The sequence below is a fragment of the Paroedura picta genome, chromosome 3, assembly GCF_049243985.1.
Source record: "Paroedura picta isolate Pp20150507F chromosome 3, Ppicta_v3.0, whole genome shotgun sequence".
Taxonomy (NCBI): domain Eukaryota; kingdom Metazoa; phylum Chordata; class Lepidosauria; order Squamata; family Gekkonidae; genus Paroedura; species Paroedura picta.
The window spans coordinates 170,607,369-170,623,674 of record NC_135371.1 but is presented as its reverse complement, the minus strand read 5'-3'; the positions used below and the strand labels follow the sequence as shown (position 1 = coordinate 170,623,674).

Below are 16,306 nucleotides of genomic sequence, written 5' to 3'. Positions count from 1 at the left end.
GCACAGGCCCTCGCTCTTTCTGCATGCATGGCTTCCGCCTCCCCCCCCTCCCCGTTTCTTCCTCCTGCTACCGCCGAACAAAAACTCCAGCCGCGTTGAAGCAGAGGATCTCAGGAACAGAATAAATCGTGCTCAACGTCCGGGTTTGCATCGTTTTATTTCTCATGCTGGACGGCGGGGCTGGGGGAGCGTTGCCGGGCCCTCCCGTCCGAGCTGGGAAAGGAGACATTTTCAAACCCACACCCCAAAAATAATAATAATAATTAAAAAAGGAAAGAGGAACATTCCTGCTCAATGGTCATCGGAGTGTGACGGCGTGGTCAGTGGTGCCAGCAAAAGCAGGGGATGCTGGGGACACAGCAGGTTGCAGGCCCCGGAATGGGTGGGACAGAGGGAAGGAGAGAGCATGCATCTTTTTCACTGGGACTAAGATGAGGACGGGGAGGGTGCAAAAGAACGGCTGGTGCAGCTGCTATAGGTTGGTACTAGCAAGAACCCCCAAACGGTTTCCCAAGGGGTTGCAGGCTGTTGATTTCCCAGGCAGCCATCTGGCGGATAGGAAAGAGAACGCTCTTTTTACCTCAGCTCACTCTGAGCTCTCTCTTTCGTTCTCTCTCTCTCAGCAGTCCTCTATTTGACCTTGTTCACTTCTTTTTGAGGGCTATGGGTCAGGATTCCCCTAAGGCCACCCCAGCTACAGGCCCCTTCCCTGAATAAGGGTCCCCACGAGAAAGGGATCAGGCAGCGTCTGTGGATTTCAAGTCCTTGACGGGCATCCAATTGTCGTTGATGGAAAGGCAGGTCCTTTGCTCCACTTCCCCTTTCGGTTCTCCTGCTCCATCTCCTCAGGTCCACCCGGAGGTCGTGGTTCAACTGATGAGCCGGTAAAAGACCCAGCACCCAAAGGTGACCCAGTGGCTGGCCCAGTTCAGCTCGGACCACTTGTGGACGGTGTAAGACATGCCGTAGCCCTGGAAAGGCAGCAAAGGGTCACAGGTTTTATTTAGATCGTACAGGACGCGTATTGGTCCTCTTAAGGGCCGCAAATCCAGTTCACCCCGTTGAAACCAAGCTTGCATCTTACCTGCCATTAAAATCAACCTTCCCCACCACAAATACCCGCATCATTAAAACATAAGGACGCAAGAGAAGCCATAATAGTATTGTTGGTGTAATAATGGGAAGTTTTATGAGGTTTTTTAATGTGTTTTGTTTTTTACTGTTGTAAACCGCTGTGAGCCCACTAGGGAACGGCGGTATATAAATCAAAATATAAATAAATAAATAAAATGTTGTTTCAGGCCAATGGCCCATCCAGTCCAACACTCTGTGTCACGCAGTGGCCCAAACTCAGGGGCCATCAGAAGGTCCAGAAATTCAGAAGCTCTTCTGCTGTTGAACCCCCCCCCCCAAAAGCATCAAGAAGACCATAGAATTTTTGCATAAATACCACCATGTGGTTGGAACACTGCTGACTGTGGTGGCCTAATTTCCAGTACGTGCCAGAAGTGATGTCACCATGTTGCTGGCGCCATCGCCTGGCCCTCCTTCCTGCTCTGGATCAATTTATTCCCGTCCCCCGTTGGTCATCTCATAGGATTCAGGGGGAGGGCCTGGCTGTGGGGAATGCTCACCTCCTGCAGGGAGTGGGCTGGCAACCCAACCAACCCTTCACAGGGCTACCTCCAAATCGAAAATCTCCAGGAATTTTCACACACCGAACAGGCAACGCCATACATTGATGCTCTTAAAAATGTGGACAACACAACTCCCACCCAGGCCCAGATCTTGCCCATCTTACCTGCTCTTCCACAGAATCATCAGCATCCATGTCAAACAGCGACCCGAGATAGGCCAGGTGAAAGACTGCTAATGCTCCGAAGAGCAAATTGAGGAAGCGAACCCAAAACTCCTGTGGAATAAAGAAAAACGGACTCAGGCTTCAGGCAGCTGGAAATCTCTCCTGCAGAACAAGGTGGGGAGCAAGGAAATGGTTTTAGCTCCATCTGGTCCTGGAGGGGGCAACTGCCCCCACCCCAGCCCCACTGATTTACAGAGAAAAGGATTTCAGGAGGCCAGGCTAGGAGAGATTTCTTTACTTCATTTCTACCTCACCTTTCTCCCAAGGGGATACCCAAACTCACTCAAGTCATCCTTCCTTCCTTCCTCCTGTTTTTTCATAACAACCGTCTTTGGTCAAGAAAATTTGGGTCCAAAGGAATCCTTTAAGACCAACAAAGGTTTATTCAAGGCGGGTGATTTCGTGTGCAGGCACTGTTCCTCAGACAATGGGACAGGGATCACAAGAGTCCAGCTATCAGGATATCTAAGGTGCTATTACCGGTGCCATTGGACTCAAATTTTGTTGTGCTACTTAAGACCAACATGGATACCCACTTGTATCACACTTGGCCCCGTTTACAAGCAATCCTGAGCTGTGATCATAATTGTCAGTTTTGAATGGGTTAAATCTACATGGTACACTGCCTTGCGCTCCCAAAAGTTTAGAGCTCAAGAGTGCCCAGTGAAACCGATGGGCAGTAGGTTCAGGGAGAACCAACGGAAATGCAACTTTATGCAGAGAGCGGTTAAAATGCGGCATTTGCTTCCAGAGGATGTCGTGATGGCCACAGGAATAAGCAGCTTTAAAGGGGGATTAGATGGATACTTGGATAATAAGTCTGTCAGTGGTGACCAGCCATAGTCACTGAGGGGAACCTCCATGTTCAAAGGCAGTCAACCGCTGAATCCCAGAGCCAGGAGGCAATATCAGGGGAAGGTCTTAGCCTCTGTGCTCTGTTACGGGCCCTCCAGAGGAACTGGTTGGCCAGCACGTGAGGCAGAGTGCTGGACTAGATGGACCCCTGGTCTGACCCAGCAGGGCTCTTCTGAGGTTCTTATGAAGGCCTCCATGCTCTGTTGTTGACCATCCAGAGGGACAGGTTGGCCACTGCGTGAGGCAGGATGCTGGACTAGATAGACCCCTGATCTGATCCAGCAGGGCTCTTCTGCTGTTCTTATGTACAGGTGGCTAATAAATCTTTAAATAAATAAACCATGTGAGGTAGGTTAGGCTGGGAGCGTGGGACTAGGCCCAATGTTACCTAGCAACCACTTATGGCAGAGTGAGGATTTGAACCTGGCTTCCCCCATCCACTAATCTGACACTCAAACCACTACAGCAGGGATAGTCAACCTGTGGTCCTCCAGATGTTCATGGACTACAATTCCCATGAGCCCCTGCCAGCGGTCACTGGCAGGGGCTCATGGGAATTGTAGTCCATGGACATCTGGAGGACCACAGGTTGACTACCCCTGCACTACAGCACCCTGGGCCTCGTTTCCTAAATGCTTGGGGTACCTGGGGAAGAAACCCTGGCTAGAAGAACGGGTGGACCAACCGTATCCTTTGACCCTTGGCATTTGCGACAGATCTCACCGTGTTGTGGCGATGCGAACACCCTGGCTGACACTTCTTGGAGAGGATGCAGGCGTTGAACATGACGGACAACCGCTTCCGAAGAACTAGGGGAAACCGACACGGACACGCAGGTCAAAGGGGCTCGAAGGTGTGGGCCAAAGCCCCAAGCAGTTCATGCTCTGGGAGGGGGTGGGGGATACAGTCGAACTGGAAGGCAGTAGGGAAAGCGGAAGACTAGGGATGCCAGCCTCCAGGTGGGATCTGGAGATCCCTGGAATAACAGGGAGGAAGGGAAGGGGTAGGGAGAGCCAGGGAGTCAGGAAACGCCGCCAAGACTCACCGTGCTGGAGATCCCTGGAATAACAGCTCCTCTCCAGACTGCATAGATCAGTTCCCCTGGAGGAAAGGGCTGCTTGGGAGGGGGGACTCTGTGGCCTTGAACCCCACTGAGGGTCAGGGATGCCAGCCTCCAGGTGGGGCCTGGGGATTCCCTGGAATTCCAGCTCCTCTCCAGACTGCAGAGGTCAGTTCCCCTGGAGAAAAGGGCTGCTTGGGAGGGGGGACTCTGTAGCCTTGGACCCCGCGGAGGGTCAGGGATGCCAGCCTCCAGGTGGGATCTGGAGATCCCTGGAATTCCAGCTCCTCTCCAGACTGCAGAGATCAGTTCCCCTGGAGGAAAGGGCTGCTTGGGAGGGGGACTCTCTGGCCTTGGACCCCACTGAGGGTCAGGGATGCCAGCCTCCAGGTGGGGCCTGGGGATCCCCTGGAATTCCAGCTCCTCTCCAGACTGCAGAGATCAGTTCCCCTGGAGGAAAGGGCTGCTTGGGAGGGGGACTCTCTGGCCTTGGACCCCACTGAGGGTCAGGGATGCCAGCCTCCAGGTGGGGCCTGGGGATCCCCTGGAATTCCAGCTCCTCTCCAGACTGCAGAGATCAGTTCCCCTAGAGGAAAGGGCTGCTTGGGAGGGTGGGCTTTTATGCCATTGTACTCCCACCGAGTTCCCTGCCTTCTTTAGGCTCCACCCCCAAATCTCCCAAAATTTCCGAACCAGGATCGGGCAATGCTAAGGAAAATTCAACCGGAAATGGACTGATGCAGCAGAGGAAGCTGCAGCCCTCAGTTTGGAGACATTCTGGCTCCAACCAGATTTTTGGGTTTACAGTCGCCCTGATCTAGCTCCTGGTGAGTCCCTTGACATTCTCCACTTTGAGGGGAAAACACAAATGTGCCTCATGCACAGAAACGGCTCGTTTTTCAAAATGGCGGGGAGGAACGGTGTGTGGTTTTTTTCCTGTACCTTTCAGTACAGAGAGGACAGATATCGATGCAGAACTGAATGGCGACAGTTCATTTCCAAACATGTGACTAGACCTCATGGTAAAAGATGGGGAAAAAAGAACCCTGGAATCTGGGTTGCCAGGCAACCGGCAGGGAGGCGGAGGGAGGAGAACTTGCCAGGAACTTGAAGGAAATGCAGGCAACACTCTCCACAACGTGTCTACGTCACTTCTCACATGCACAGGAAGTGATGTCATCATGTCATGACATCAGGGTGACGCTCTAGTATTTGAGGGGGGGGAACTCTATGGTAATACCCATAGAGTTTTTGCCCAAGTACCAGAACATTGGCTGGTTGTCACCGACTGATTATATTACTTCTGGTGGACGCAGGAAGTGACGTCACCAGATTGCTAAGACAAAGCTTGGGCCTCTCCCTGTCTCCTGGAGAGGTCCCCCCACCTACCAGTTGATTAATGGCAGGGGGCTGGGACCCCCACCTCCACCAAGGGGTGTGTTTGTCAGGTAAACCTACTTGGAAAGCATATCAGTTTTCTGCTGGAACCCTGGAAATTCTAGGTAGAATTTCTCCTGTCCTCTTCAGGGGTAGGTCTGGGGGTGTTCTGAGAAGGAAAGCGACTGACTGGGTAGACGGGAGGAAGGGAAGGGATGGGCAGAGCCAGGGAGTCAGGAAACGCCGCCAAGACTCACCGTGCTCAATGTAGGTGATGAAGCCAAGCGATAACAGCACAGCGGCCAGGTGGAAACTCAGCCCCTGAGAGGAAGAAGAAGGAAGCAGCCGCCCACAAATGAGGTACATTCCCTCAGAAGCAAATCCCGTTTGCTTTGATGGCCCTGATCTCTGATTTGTTGTGCTTTAGCTAACAGCCACAGTCTGAAACACACCGGCTTCAAATGAAGCTTTGCTGAAATTGGTTGGTGGCTCAGTGCAGAGATGGTTTTGTTTAGTACGGCCTTTCTCAAGCTTTTTCCCGTTGAGAACCCCCTGGAACATTCTTCAGGGTATGAGAAACCCCAGAAGTGATGCTATTGGACAGAATAGGGTTGGGAAGCAGAGCTGTGGACACGCCCACCTGGGGCCCCTCCCCTTCCCACCCCCTCCAGGTCCATTCTGGGAGGAGGGGGGAAGGTCAACATGACTATAGTACATTATTATCCAGCCATTGCTCCAAAAAGCTCAGGCAATGTACATTCGTCTCTGCTCCAGTTTGCCTTCACAACCACCCTGCAAGGTAGGCTATAGGCGGAGGTAAAAACTCACGTGCAAGAGGGCGCTGGCAGCGTAGGTGACGATTATAGCTGAAAAGGTGCCCAGTTTCAAGGAGTTCTTAAAGACATCTAGAAAACAGAATGTGTTAGGAACCGGGCATCCTTTTATGCCCTCAACAAGATGGCTGCCTCTTTCCCAAATCCCCTGCTGAGATGCCAAAAACAGCCTCACCCCATTCTCCAGGATTTGATCATCAACACACTTCCCTGATGTTGCTCCACCCCAAATAGTCTGATTGCAACAAACTGACTTGTTGCTTCAGTGAACCTGTTGTGAACAAAGATCACTCTCTTCTGTACCTTTGGGTCTTCCTAAGATGTCACCGAGAGGTGACGCTGCCAATGTCCGATGGTTTAACGCAGTGGTGGCCAAACTGTGGCTCTCCAGATGTTCATGGGCTACAATTCCATGGGGCTCATGGGAATTGTAGTCCATGGATGTCTGGAGAGCCAGTTTGGCCACCCCTGATCTAACGGTTGCCACGTCTATGTGGGACTTCCCACAGGCATTAAAACAGGAGAGCCCAGCCAGCCTGATCCCATCTGATCTCAGAAGCTAAGCAGGGCTGACGCTGGCTAGTACTTGGATGAGAGACCTCCAAGGATTTGGGCGGCATTTCCTCCAAGGAACACTAGGGGTCACCCACAGAGGCAGGTACAAAATCCTGGTTGAGAAAGCCTGATTTAGCGGGATTGCCCAATCAATCTGCATATAACCGTTGCACCTACTTGGCTGCATATTTTATATAATTATAAGCCTTTCTGGGTGTAACCCTGCCATCTGATAAATAAACTAGTACGTGTACAGGTGTACTGGTTGAGAACCGAACGTGTACCTCCAAACTCCCTTGAGAAGGACCCATGGCCAGATGTACCAAGGCTGACACCCCCTGAAGGAAAGCGTGTTTCTAAAGCCCACTCTCCAATTAACTCACAGAACCACTGAATCCCACTGAGTGGGAAGACACCACCCACGGCCACCTTCTTGGGGACCTAAAAATCATACCCTCCTGACAGCTCATCCACTCTTCTAAAAACTTCCAGCAAAGGAGATTCCACCACCCTCCGAGGCAGCAGATGCCACCTACAAAGAGCTTTCGCCGCCAGAAAATGCGTTCTCATATTTAAGTGGAACCTCCTTTCCTGGAATTTGAACCCGCAGCTCCTGGTCCTTGACCCTAAAGCTGCAATCAACAAGTCGGTCCCCTTTCTGACATGTCTACCTTTTATGTAGTTAGACACAGCTCTCCTATCACACCCACATCTCCAAACGACACCCAACTCCCTGAATGCCTCCTCGTAAGGCATGGATTCCAACCCCTTGACCGTCCTCATCGCCCCTCTCTGAGCATGCTCCAATGCGTCAATAAACAACAGAGAGCCACCTGGCACCCTTACAGGAGTTCAGCCAACGGGACATGGGCAGGTTCCAGCTGGTGACCACTTCCACCATAGAACGGGGTAGTTCCACCTTCAGGGGCCGGGAGACGGTCAGATCCCTGAAAAGAAGAGGAGGGGGGGATTGTGCAGGGTGGGTTACAGAGAGGGACTCCTGAGCTTCACGCTTCTCTTACAGAGGGAGCAGAGAGACAATCCCACAAATTAGAATGGAGAGGGCAGAATTCAGCTCACCGGAGCGTTCTCTTCATTCATTTATTTATTTAGCACGCTTTAGCCCACCCTCCTTTCCAGTTAGTTCAGGGGGGTTCATTCCTGGTTCTCCCCACTCCATTTTTGACAGCACAACAACCCTGTAGGGCATGTTTGGCTGAAGCCCATGAAAAGTTTCATGCCAAGGTTCTTGCCCAAAATCAGCACGGCTGAGACTGCATCACGGAGCAGCTTTTAGTATAGAACTTTGTACTTCTGTGGAATCCTAAATCTCTCGGCATTTTTTAAAAAGTGAGACAGTTTCTAATCCCCAAGCATGACGAGAGCTAGGATTTTGGATGAAAAGCATAAGGATCCGTTTGCACCACTCCTGGCTCTGCTTACGACCTCTCAAATTTGCCTGCTTTCCACCACCTCCTTTTCCAACCTGGCTTCTCTTACATCCTTATATTTGGGGCAGGGATGCTCTGTCTTCTTGGTTCTTGGGGGGCAACCAGGGGAGGGCTTCTGGAGTTCTGGCCCCTCTGGTGGACCTCCTGATGGCCCCTGGGTTTTGGCCACTGTGTGACACAGAGGGTTGGCCTGGATGGGCCCTTAGCCTGACCCAACATGGCTTCTCTTAGGTTCTTATGTCTGGGACAGTGACATTCTCTGTTCTTGATGAGAGGGCTTCTGGAGTTCTGGCCCCATGGAGGACCTCCTGATGGCCCCTGGGTTTTGGCCACTGTGTGACACAGACTTTGGACTGTTAGGGCCACTGGCTTGACCCAACAGGGCTTCTCTTATGGGACCAGAGGCACAAGAGGGGAGGCCTGTATCTTGGTTGGGAAGCCCTTGCCTGAACCACTTCACCCCACCCCAGCTCAACAGCCAATGCAAAGGAATGAAATTAATATTCACTTCCCCCAGACTGCCCAACTCATTCCAAATAGCAACCCCGAGAGCACCAGAGTTTGAGGACGGGGGGGGGGGGGGGGGGACCTAGTCCGCCCCAAAGTTCCCCCTTCCGAGCATCGCTCACCAGCGGACGTGGTCCTTTTCCTCCGTGAAGCCGGCCCCTGCCAATGTGGCCGTCGTTTCGGACAGGAAGCCCACGAAGTAGTTGCTGAAGTGGAAGGAGCTGGCGCTTTCGTAGGCTCGGAGCCACCTGTGCCACGACAAAGGGAACCGAGCTCAGACTCCGGCGCATCATGGCGCACGCAAACGCACACATGCACGCGCACCCTAGAGCAGAAGGAGGACGTCCCCTGAAGACTCACCTCATTGGGGTGCTCCTGGCACACAGCAGAAGCAGGAAGGGAAGGATAAAACAAGAGTCAAAGGACAGCAGAGATCAGCAGAGGGTGGGGAAACAGAGCATTTTTACAGATCAAACCTCAGTATGACATGAAAACCAGCCACACTGAGCAGCAGCAGCGGGCTGGTTCTGACTCATGTGGAATAAAGTGACCTGCGACTCTGTGCAAGCGAAGAACTGAAAACAAGCGGCGAAGTTTCCAGCCCCCGTGGCTGCAAAATGTCACCCCAGGTGTAGAAGAAGAAGAGTTGGTTCTTATATGCCGCTTTTCTCTTCCCGAAGGAGGCTCAAAGCGGCTTCCAATCGCCTTCCCTTTCCTCTCCCCACAACAGACACCCTGTGAGGGAGGGGAGGCTGAGAGAGCCCTGAGAGAACCGGGATGGGCCAAGGTCACCCAAGCTGGTTTCATGTGCAGGAGAATGGGAGAATCAAGCCCGGTTCTCCAGATTAGGGGCCGCCACTTTTAGCGTCGACCCCAAGTTGGCCCAAGGTCACCCAGTAGGATTCCAAAGCAAAGTGGAAATGCAAACCAGGGTCTGCCACAGGGGTAACCAAACTGTGGATCTCCAGATGTCCATGCACTGCAATTCTTAAATCAGCCCCAGAGAAAGAGGGGCCAGCCCTTCTCTAAAGCCAGCGAACTGAGTAAGAAATCAAGCCGAATCTAGCATGCCACGGAACCCTGAAGCAACAAGCAAGACTGACAAACACACCAGCCACAGAGCAAGCGGAAAGAACTCCACAAACATACTGTGCCACAGGACGAGCCACGACGGGTCCAGACCCGTGTGCCACGGGACGTGTTGTTGGCTGGGCCACGGAGAAAAACGAACCGTGTGAAGATGACGATGTCAGAGCTGGGGGGGGGGAGCCGCCACGAAAAAGGCCGCCACGTACACAAGCCATGAAAACCACAGAGCGTGCACGGAAGTGAAAGACACGGGCAATGAGATGGTGGCGGGCTCGGGGGAAGTGTCGCCTAGGCCGTTACCTGGTTTTGCGCTTCCTTCCGCCGGCGACGGGATCCCCCAAAGGAGAGGAAGGGGCGGGAGAGAAACGAAGAAAGGGAGGGCAGAAAAAGAAGAAGAGCCAGAAGTTGCTCATCAGGGCACAGGGAATTCTGAATAGCAGAGCCCTGATCTTCTCCAGGAGCTCATCCTGCCAAGTGAGGGCCGGGAATAGAGAACGTCCTGGGCCTGATGGAGGCCGGTTTATATTATTAACGTACGGCCAGCAGTGAGAACATGAGCCGGGGTGGAGAAGGAAGAGGGGCTTAACGTGCAGGTCCAGACTTACTTTCTGAGCAGCTTGTAGCTGTAGAGAGGGATAAAGTACGAGAAGAGGTAAGGGGCCACGCAGGTAGACACGATCAGGCAGACGAGGCTCAGGAATCCGCTGCGGCACACCTTCCGGAACCAGGAGAAACTCTGCACCGAGGGAAAGAACGAGACAGCGTGGGATCATAGCTGATTTCACAATATGATTTCTGAACTGGAGGTCAGCTGCAGGCTGCTCTTGGGTTGGGAAACGGCCACTCAAGCAGCAATCCCCAACGTGGCGCCCGTGGGCACCTGCCAAACCCTCCCCTCGGGCTCGCCAAGCGTTTTTTGAAAGTCAGCCAGGCTACAAGTCCAGCCAGGTTTCTGATTGCCTGTGGGTGGGCTCAAGCACAGAATGGCTGCTGTAAGAGCCAGGGGTCGTGCCCCTCTTTGCATATCAAAACTCGGCCAGCGCCAAGAAGAACCCCCTGGGTGGGGGCCGCTCACCATTCTCCGGCTCTCCACGGCCTGCAGGTAGGTGCGGAAGCGGAACCAGGGCCCGAAGATGACGGTCCCCACGAAGTAGATGTAGCCCATGAATTCCACCGGAGAAGGGATGGACGGCACCTCGCCCCGGTCCAGGTCGAAGCCCAGAGAGACGGCCTTCATGGCCACGATCATCTGGGCCCCTGGGAAGAGATGGAAAAGGAGCAGGGAGTTTGCGGAGCGCTCCCACGAGGTCACCGTTTTAGAGCAACAAATGTATGGAGAATAGCGTTCAAAGGGTATTAGCTGTGACCACCCAATGGAACCCCCGCGTTCAAGAGTAGGCTATCTTAGGATTACCACGCGAGGGGACAAACAGTGGGAAGGCCGTGGCCTCTGGGCCTTGCTTCAGGGATCCTTAGCTGATTAGCATTGCTCGATTGAAGGACTCTGGGGAACGTATTCAGAGAGGCATATAATATATTTTTTAAAGGAACGGTGTGATTTTGGAACATCATTTCCTGCACTTTCTCCGATACCCGGGTTGACTAGCTCAGACCTGCCCACCCGGTGGACATCCCAACCCGTGGCAAACGTACCTCTCATTTTATGCCACGTCACGGTATCGACCATGTGCATCTCTCTGCAGAGGGTCAGGAGAGAAGAATATCGTTGTGAGTGAGTGGATCCACCTCCCTTCCTTCGTTAAAATCCCCTCTTTCTAACAGACAGCCTCCCCGGACAGCTTTTCCGTTTGGCGTTCCAAAAATGAGGAATGTCACTGATCCTAAAGTGGATGGCTGTTTGGAATCAACCGGGTTCCAAAAAAGCTCCGCCCTCTTGTCCCAGGGACCTTCGATTTCTACTTTAGCCCTGGGGATCCCTGATTTGACAGCTCATCTCTTGGTGACAGAGATCAGATCTCCCCGAGAAAAGGGTTGTTTTGGAGGGGAGGCTCCATAGCATTAGACTCCACTGAGGCCCCTCCCTGCCCCAAATCTCACCCTCTTCCAGCTCCACCCCCAAAGCCTCCAGGTATTTCTCAACGCAGAGCTGGCCACCCCAATTTCTACCCAGTCTTCTCATAGTCAAGCCCAGCGGCTCAATCTCCCCTTCAAGTCACCATATCTTTGCCCTGATCTGAATCGTCCCTGGTTAGGGCTTGGGTGGGAGGCCGCTGGGAGTCCCGATTAATTACGCCCTCGGCCGGGAAGCTGAGACCAAATCATTAGGCAAGTTCAGAATCCAAAGTCCAGCCCAAAGGGTCAGCAGCGGAGGGAATCAGCGCACCAAGAGAGACGGGCAGCGGTGCTTAGCTCAGAGCCGGGCCTGGGCTCACAGACCCTGTAGGGAACAGGGGCTGAGAGAGCTCTAAGAGAACTGTTCTGCAAGAAGGGCACATGTGGGGGAGTGGGAATCAAACCCGGTTCTCCCTATCCGGTCTGCCGCTCTTTAGCCATCACGCCACGCTGTCCACCGTGTGACACAGAGCACTGGGCCGGATGGGCCACTGGCTGGATCCAACATGGCTGCTGTTATGTTTTCTGTTCGTACCTCCCGGTGTGCCTTGATGGACCGTGCCATCCCCTGGCCATCCCCCACAAGGGACTGCTTACCACAACCCATTGGTGAGCGCCCTTCCCAGGCCCCCAGCCCGGACTCACCCCATAAGCAAATAGATTAGGATGGTGATGGAGAGCAGGACACCCCGCTGGGTCGAGTGGCGGCACAGGAACAGGACCAGGTAGCACAAGAGGCTGAGCAGAACCACCCACACCATCTGCAGCTGGAAGAAGTGGTAGAGGGCGTAGAAGCCGCCGGCCACCGTGCTGAGGTGCTTGGCGTAAGACGGCAGAGCTGCAGAGCAAAGGGCCGAGGAGAGGAGAAAAGAGAGAGATGTGTTTTTTGCACCTTGCATTCTACTGTCCAAAGGTGTCTCAAAGCTGCTCCCAATCACCATCCCTTCTTCACCCCACAACAGGCACCCTGCGAGGTAGGTGGGGCTAAGAAAGCTCTGAGAGAACTGATTTTTGTGAGAACAGCTCTAACAGAACGCTGGCTGGCCCAAGGTCACCCAGCAGGCCTCATGGGTCTCAAAGCATCAAAGAATCGCTTTCCCTTCCTCCTCTCCCCTACAGCAGACACCCTGCGAGGTGGGTGGCTCAGAGTAAGCTCTGAGAGAACTGCTGTGTGAGAACAGTTCTAACATAACTCTTGAGTGGCCGAAGGTCACCCAGCAGGCTTCATGTGTCTCGAAGTGTCAATGGATCGCCCTCTCTCTTGACCACGACGCCACACTGACACATATCTTTGGACTGGATGGGCCATTGGCTGGATCCAAGATGGCTTCCCTCATGTTCTTCTGTTCCCTCTGGGAAAGTCACTGGCAGGCTTGACCCACAGCGACGAGGACCGTGGCGGGGAGGAGATGATGCCCTTTACTCACCCAACCGCCAAAGGAGGCGGCATGCCAGGCACAAGACCAGGAGAGTCCAGATCTGTTCGAGGCCCTGCTGAGCCGTGGGCAAGACGCAGCCGGTCAGCAGCTGCTGGTAGAATTCCTCGCGGGTGAAGGTGGCCATGGCCGCAGCCTGGAAGAAGGTAGGAGATAGTGACTGGGGCGACGGGAGAGGCAGAGCTGAAAGGGAGGCCCTGCAGTGCGGTTCTGGAGAAAAAAGTGTCTCGTCACTTGCTGGGCATGCAGGAGCACAAAGGTGGAATACCCACAACCCCCTGCTTCTTGCCTAATGGTTCTAGCTCAGGAGAACCCCATCTTGTTCCGTATTTTGGGGGATTTGGAGAACACAGAGGGAGGCTGCACTATCAAAACTTGCTCTGGAAGTTGGGGGCGGAAGTAGAAAGTGCCGTCCAATTGCAGCCATAATCTATAGCAGAGGTAGTCAAACTGCGGCCCTCCAGATGTCCATGGACTACAATTCCCTACAATGCTGGCAGGGGCTCATGGGAATTGTAGTCCATGGACATCTGGAGGGCCGCAGTTTGACAACCCCTGATCCATAGTGACCCCCATAAGGGGTCTAATAGCATGCTTCTGACTCTAGAAGGCTCAGGAGCAGAGATCATTGGGTGATTTCTCATTCCCAGCTCCTGCAAGGATTTTTAGTGTTGCCTGTGGAGCCAAGCGACTACCAGTGGAACACTAGAGATGAGCATCATGCACCGATGGGAATCTGACTGCCAACCTCCAGATATTCCCATGAGTCCGTGGTGGGACATGTTTTCTATGCAAGACAGAAAATGAAATCCTATGCCAGCTAAGGCTCACATATAACACTTGGAGCTTTGAAAACAGGTCTAATGCCAGGCAGAGCGGGCACTACTCAAGGAGACTGACCAGCGGTAGGATCCTGAAGATCTTTGTGTGGAAGTACAGTCTGAGCCGGCTAGAATGACCTCATCAGGTCTTGGAAACCTTGCTTTCCACTACCATGAGTTGCAAAGTGGCTGGTAAACACCTTCCTTTTTGCTCCCCATAACAGGAACCCTGTGAGGCGGGTGGAGCTGAGAGAGCTTTGTCAGAACTGCTCTGCAAGAACAGTTCTAACAGAACCAAGGTCACCCAGCTGGCTGCATATGGAGGAGCAGAGTTGCCAAGGCTTAATACTGGGACAGGAGATGATTAAGGAAGTCCAGAGGCAGGCAATAGAAAACCCCCTCTGTTAATTTCTTGCTTTGACCTGGGTGGCCCAGACTATCTTGATTTTGTCGGATCTCGGAAGTTAAGTATTTGGATGGGAGACCACCAAGGGAGTCCAGAAGAGGCCTGCTGGATCAGAGCAGTCTGGCCTAGCATCCTGTTTCACACACTGGCCAGCCGTTTCTTCTAACGCCGAGGCCTTCCCCTGAAGGCAGTGGGAAGCAGAGGCTGCCTGCCTGCAAACATGGAGGTTCCCCTCGGTTACCCCAGCTAGCAGCCCCCCATGGACTTATTCTCCAGGAATCTATGGGACCCTCCTTTTGAAAGCCATCTCCGCCTGGGGCCATAAGGAAGGAAGGAGAATAGGACTCAGGGCTAAGGGAGGGAAGGAAGGAAGGAAGGAAGGAAGGAAGGAAGGAAGGAAGGAAGGGAAGGAGGGTGGTCGGTGGGATCCCCTTTGCACGGGGAAGGATTGCAGCAGGAGAAGAAAAGGGATCTGTAACCTCAAGGGGTGCAGATGTGGGGGGAGAAATCCCTTGCCAATCGCTTCCCCTTCCTGCATTGTAGGAGGCCTGCTGAGAGAGCAGCACCAGCCTCTCCACCCCCACCCCCCAAATGGCTCCGCCTGCCACCCCCGCGTGCAGATCTGGTCCCTTTCGCCAGCTGTTCCCTCTGGATCCTCCAGCTGTGCCTCTTAAAGGGCCAGGCGCCGGATGCTTCCCCCACTCACCTACCGCGCTTTCTGGCACCCCCTTCCTCTCGCTCCCTCCGGCGTCTGTCTAGTCGCTTTGCCCTTCCGAAGAAATACAGGAAAGATGCCGGAGAAGGGGGTGGGGGTGGGGGGTTGGCAGGGAAATTGGGGAGAAAATCCCTTTTAAAACTGGAGGAGGGCCATCCAGGGGTGGGCCAATGGGAAGGACGGAGAGGAAGAATCGGGGCCAATGGGATGGCAGAGAAGGGGCGGGCGCTAATGGGCAGCCAGGCGGGGAAGGCCGGCGGGAGCGGGAATTGGCTTTGCCCGTCGCTGTCCACGGGTTCGAATCCCAGCGGGGGACGTCGCCTGCAAGCGAGGGCTCGGTGCATTTGATTTATTGCCTTGCTTATCAATTGCTGCTTTGCGGACAAGCCCAAAGAGCGCAGCAAACGAAAGGGAGGGAGCGGGGTGAAAAACGAGCGGAAAAACCCGACCTGCTTCGAAGGGGTGGGCGCATGCGACAAGGCGGCGTTGCAGCAGCCGGCCCAAACTACAATTCCCGTGATCCTCCGCGGTGGCAAGCTAAAGCCTGTTTTTCCTTTATTTTTTTGCAGGCAGGTGGAGGCGTTTTAAGGGGCCAAGGACAGAGGAGGATGTCGCTGGAACAGGAAGCTTCCGTAGGGCGGGCGATGGGAGGAGGAAGAGCGCTTGCAAAAGGGTTGCCAACCTCCCGGAGAAGCCGGGAGCTCTCCTCGGATTGCCAGCTCCGGCCTGGGGGAGACCTGGAGACTCGTAGGGGGGTGAATTTTGGGGAGGGGAGGGTGCAGTGCCACGGAATCTACCCTCTCAATGGTCTCAGGGCAGCTTCCAACAGTTTTATAAAACATCTACACAAACAGAGAGATGAGAACTAAAATCTGAAAACGTTTCCTTAAAAATTTTGATGTGCATACTGAATCATTTGCTCTGTCCATAAATCCTTCCTTTAAAGGGCCGGGCATGCAGTCGATAGAACTTCATTTCTTGCCCTGATCAGATGGGTCAAACTTCCTGAGCAGAATTCCAGGTATGGGATTAGGCTGGGGGGCCCATATAGATTAAGGTGACCAGATTGTCCCCCTTTTGGAGGGACATCTGGGGGCACCCGGCAAATTGTACTTATGTTGAAATTAAAAAAATATATATTACAATACTATTTTTGTGTCCTATGAAAGTTTTTGTTGCTCCCAAATTTTAATCAAGAAACCTACCCCCGGTCAATGGTGTCCCGCTTTACCAGTGTTAAAATCTGGTCACCTGAATATAGATATAT

At 53.4% G+C, this 16,306-nt stretch overlaps 1 protein-coding gene across 5 annotated transcripts; it reads right to left on the bottom strand.

Moving 5' to 3' along the window:
• Positions 1-138: 138 nt before the first annotated feature.
• On the bottom strand, positions 139-15,614 carry PORCN (porcupine O-acyltransferase). Of its 5 annotated transcripts, none has more exons than XM_077329465.1 (15): positions 15,489-15,614; positions 13,089-13,233; positions 12,307-12,499; positions 11,242-11,285; positions 10,664-10,845; positions 10,194-10,324; positions 9,889-9,903; positions 8,860-8,874; positions 8,622-8,747; positions 7,388-7,488; positions 5,982-6,058; positions 5,411-5,474; positions 3,440-3,525; positions 1,802-1,912; positions 139-971 (listed from the first exon to the last, which is right to left on the bottom strand). In XM_077329465.1, exons 2-15 carry the CDS (start codon positions 13,222-13,224, stop codon positions 870-872), a joined length of 1,383 nt encoding a protein of 460 aa, XP_077185580.1. In that variant the 5' UTR covers positions 13,225-13,233; positions 15,489-15,614; the 3' UTR covers positions 139-869. The 5 variants fall into 5 exon arrangements, with proteins under 5 accessions (XP_077185580.1, XP_077185578.1, XP_077185579.1 ...); XM_077329463.1 differs by lacking the exon at positions 15,489-15,614 and adding an exon at positions 15,031-15,444; XM_077329464.1 differs by lacking the exon at positions 15,489-15,614 and adding an exon at positions 15,035-15,444.
• Positions 15,615-16,306: the final 692 nt, after the last annotated feature.

Coding starts and splice junctions, on each gene's coding strand:
- PORCN (XM_077329465.1), bottom strand. CDS start 13,224: ATGGCCACCTTCACCCGCGAGGAATTCTACCAGCAGCTGCTGACCGGC. Junction 12,500..13,088: donor CCGCCTCCTTTGGCGGTTGG/GTGAGTAAAGGG, acceptor TTTGCTCTGCAG/CTCTGCCGTCTTACGCCAAG. Junction 11,286..12,306: donor CTAATCTATTTGCTTATGGG/GTGAGTCCGGGC, acceptor GACCCTCTGCAG/AGAGATGCACATGGTCGATA.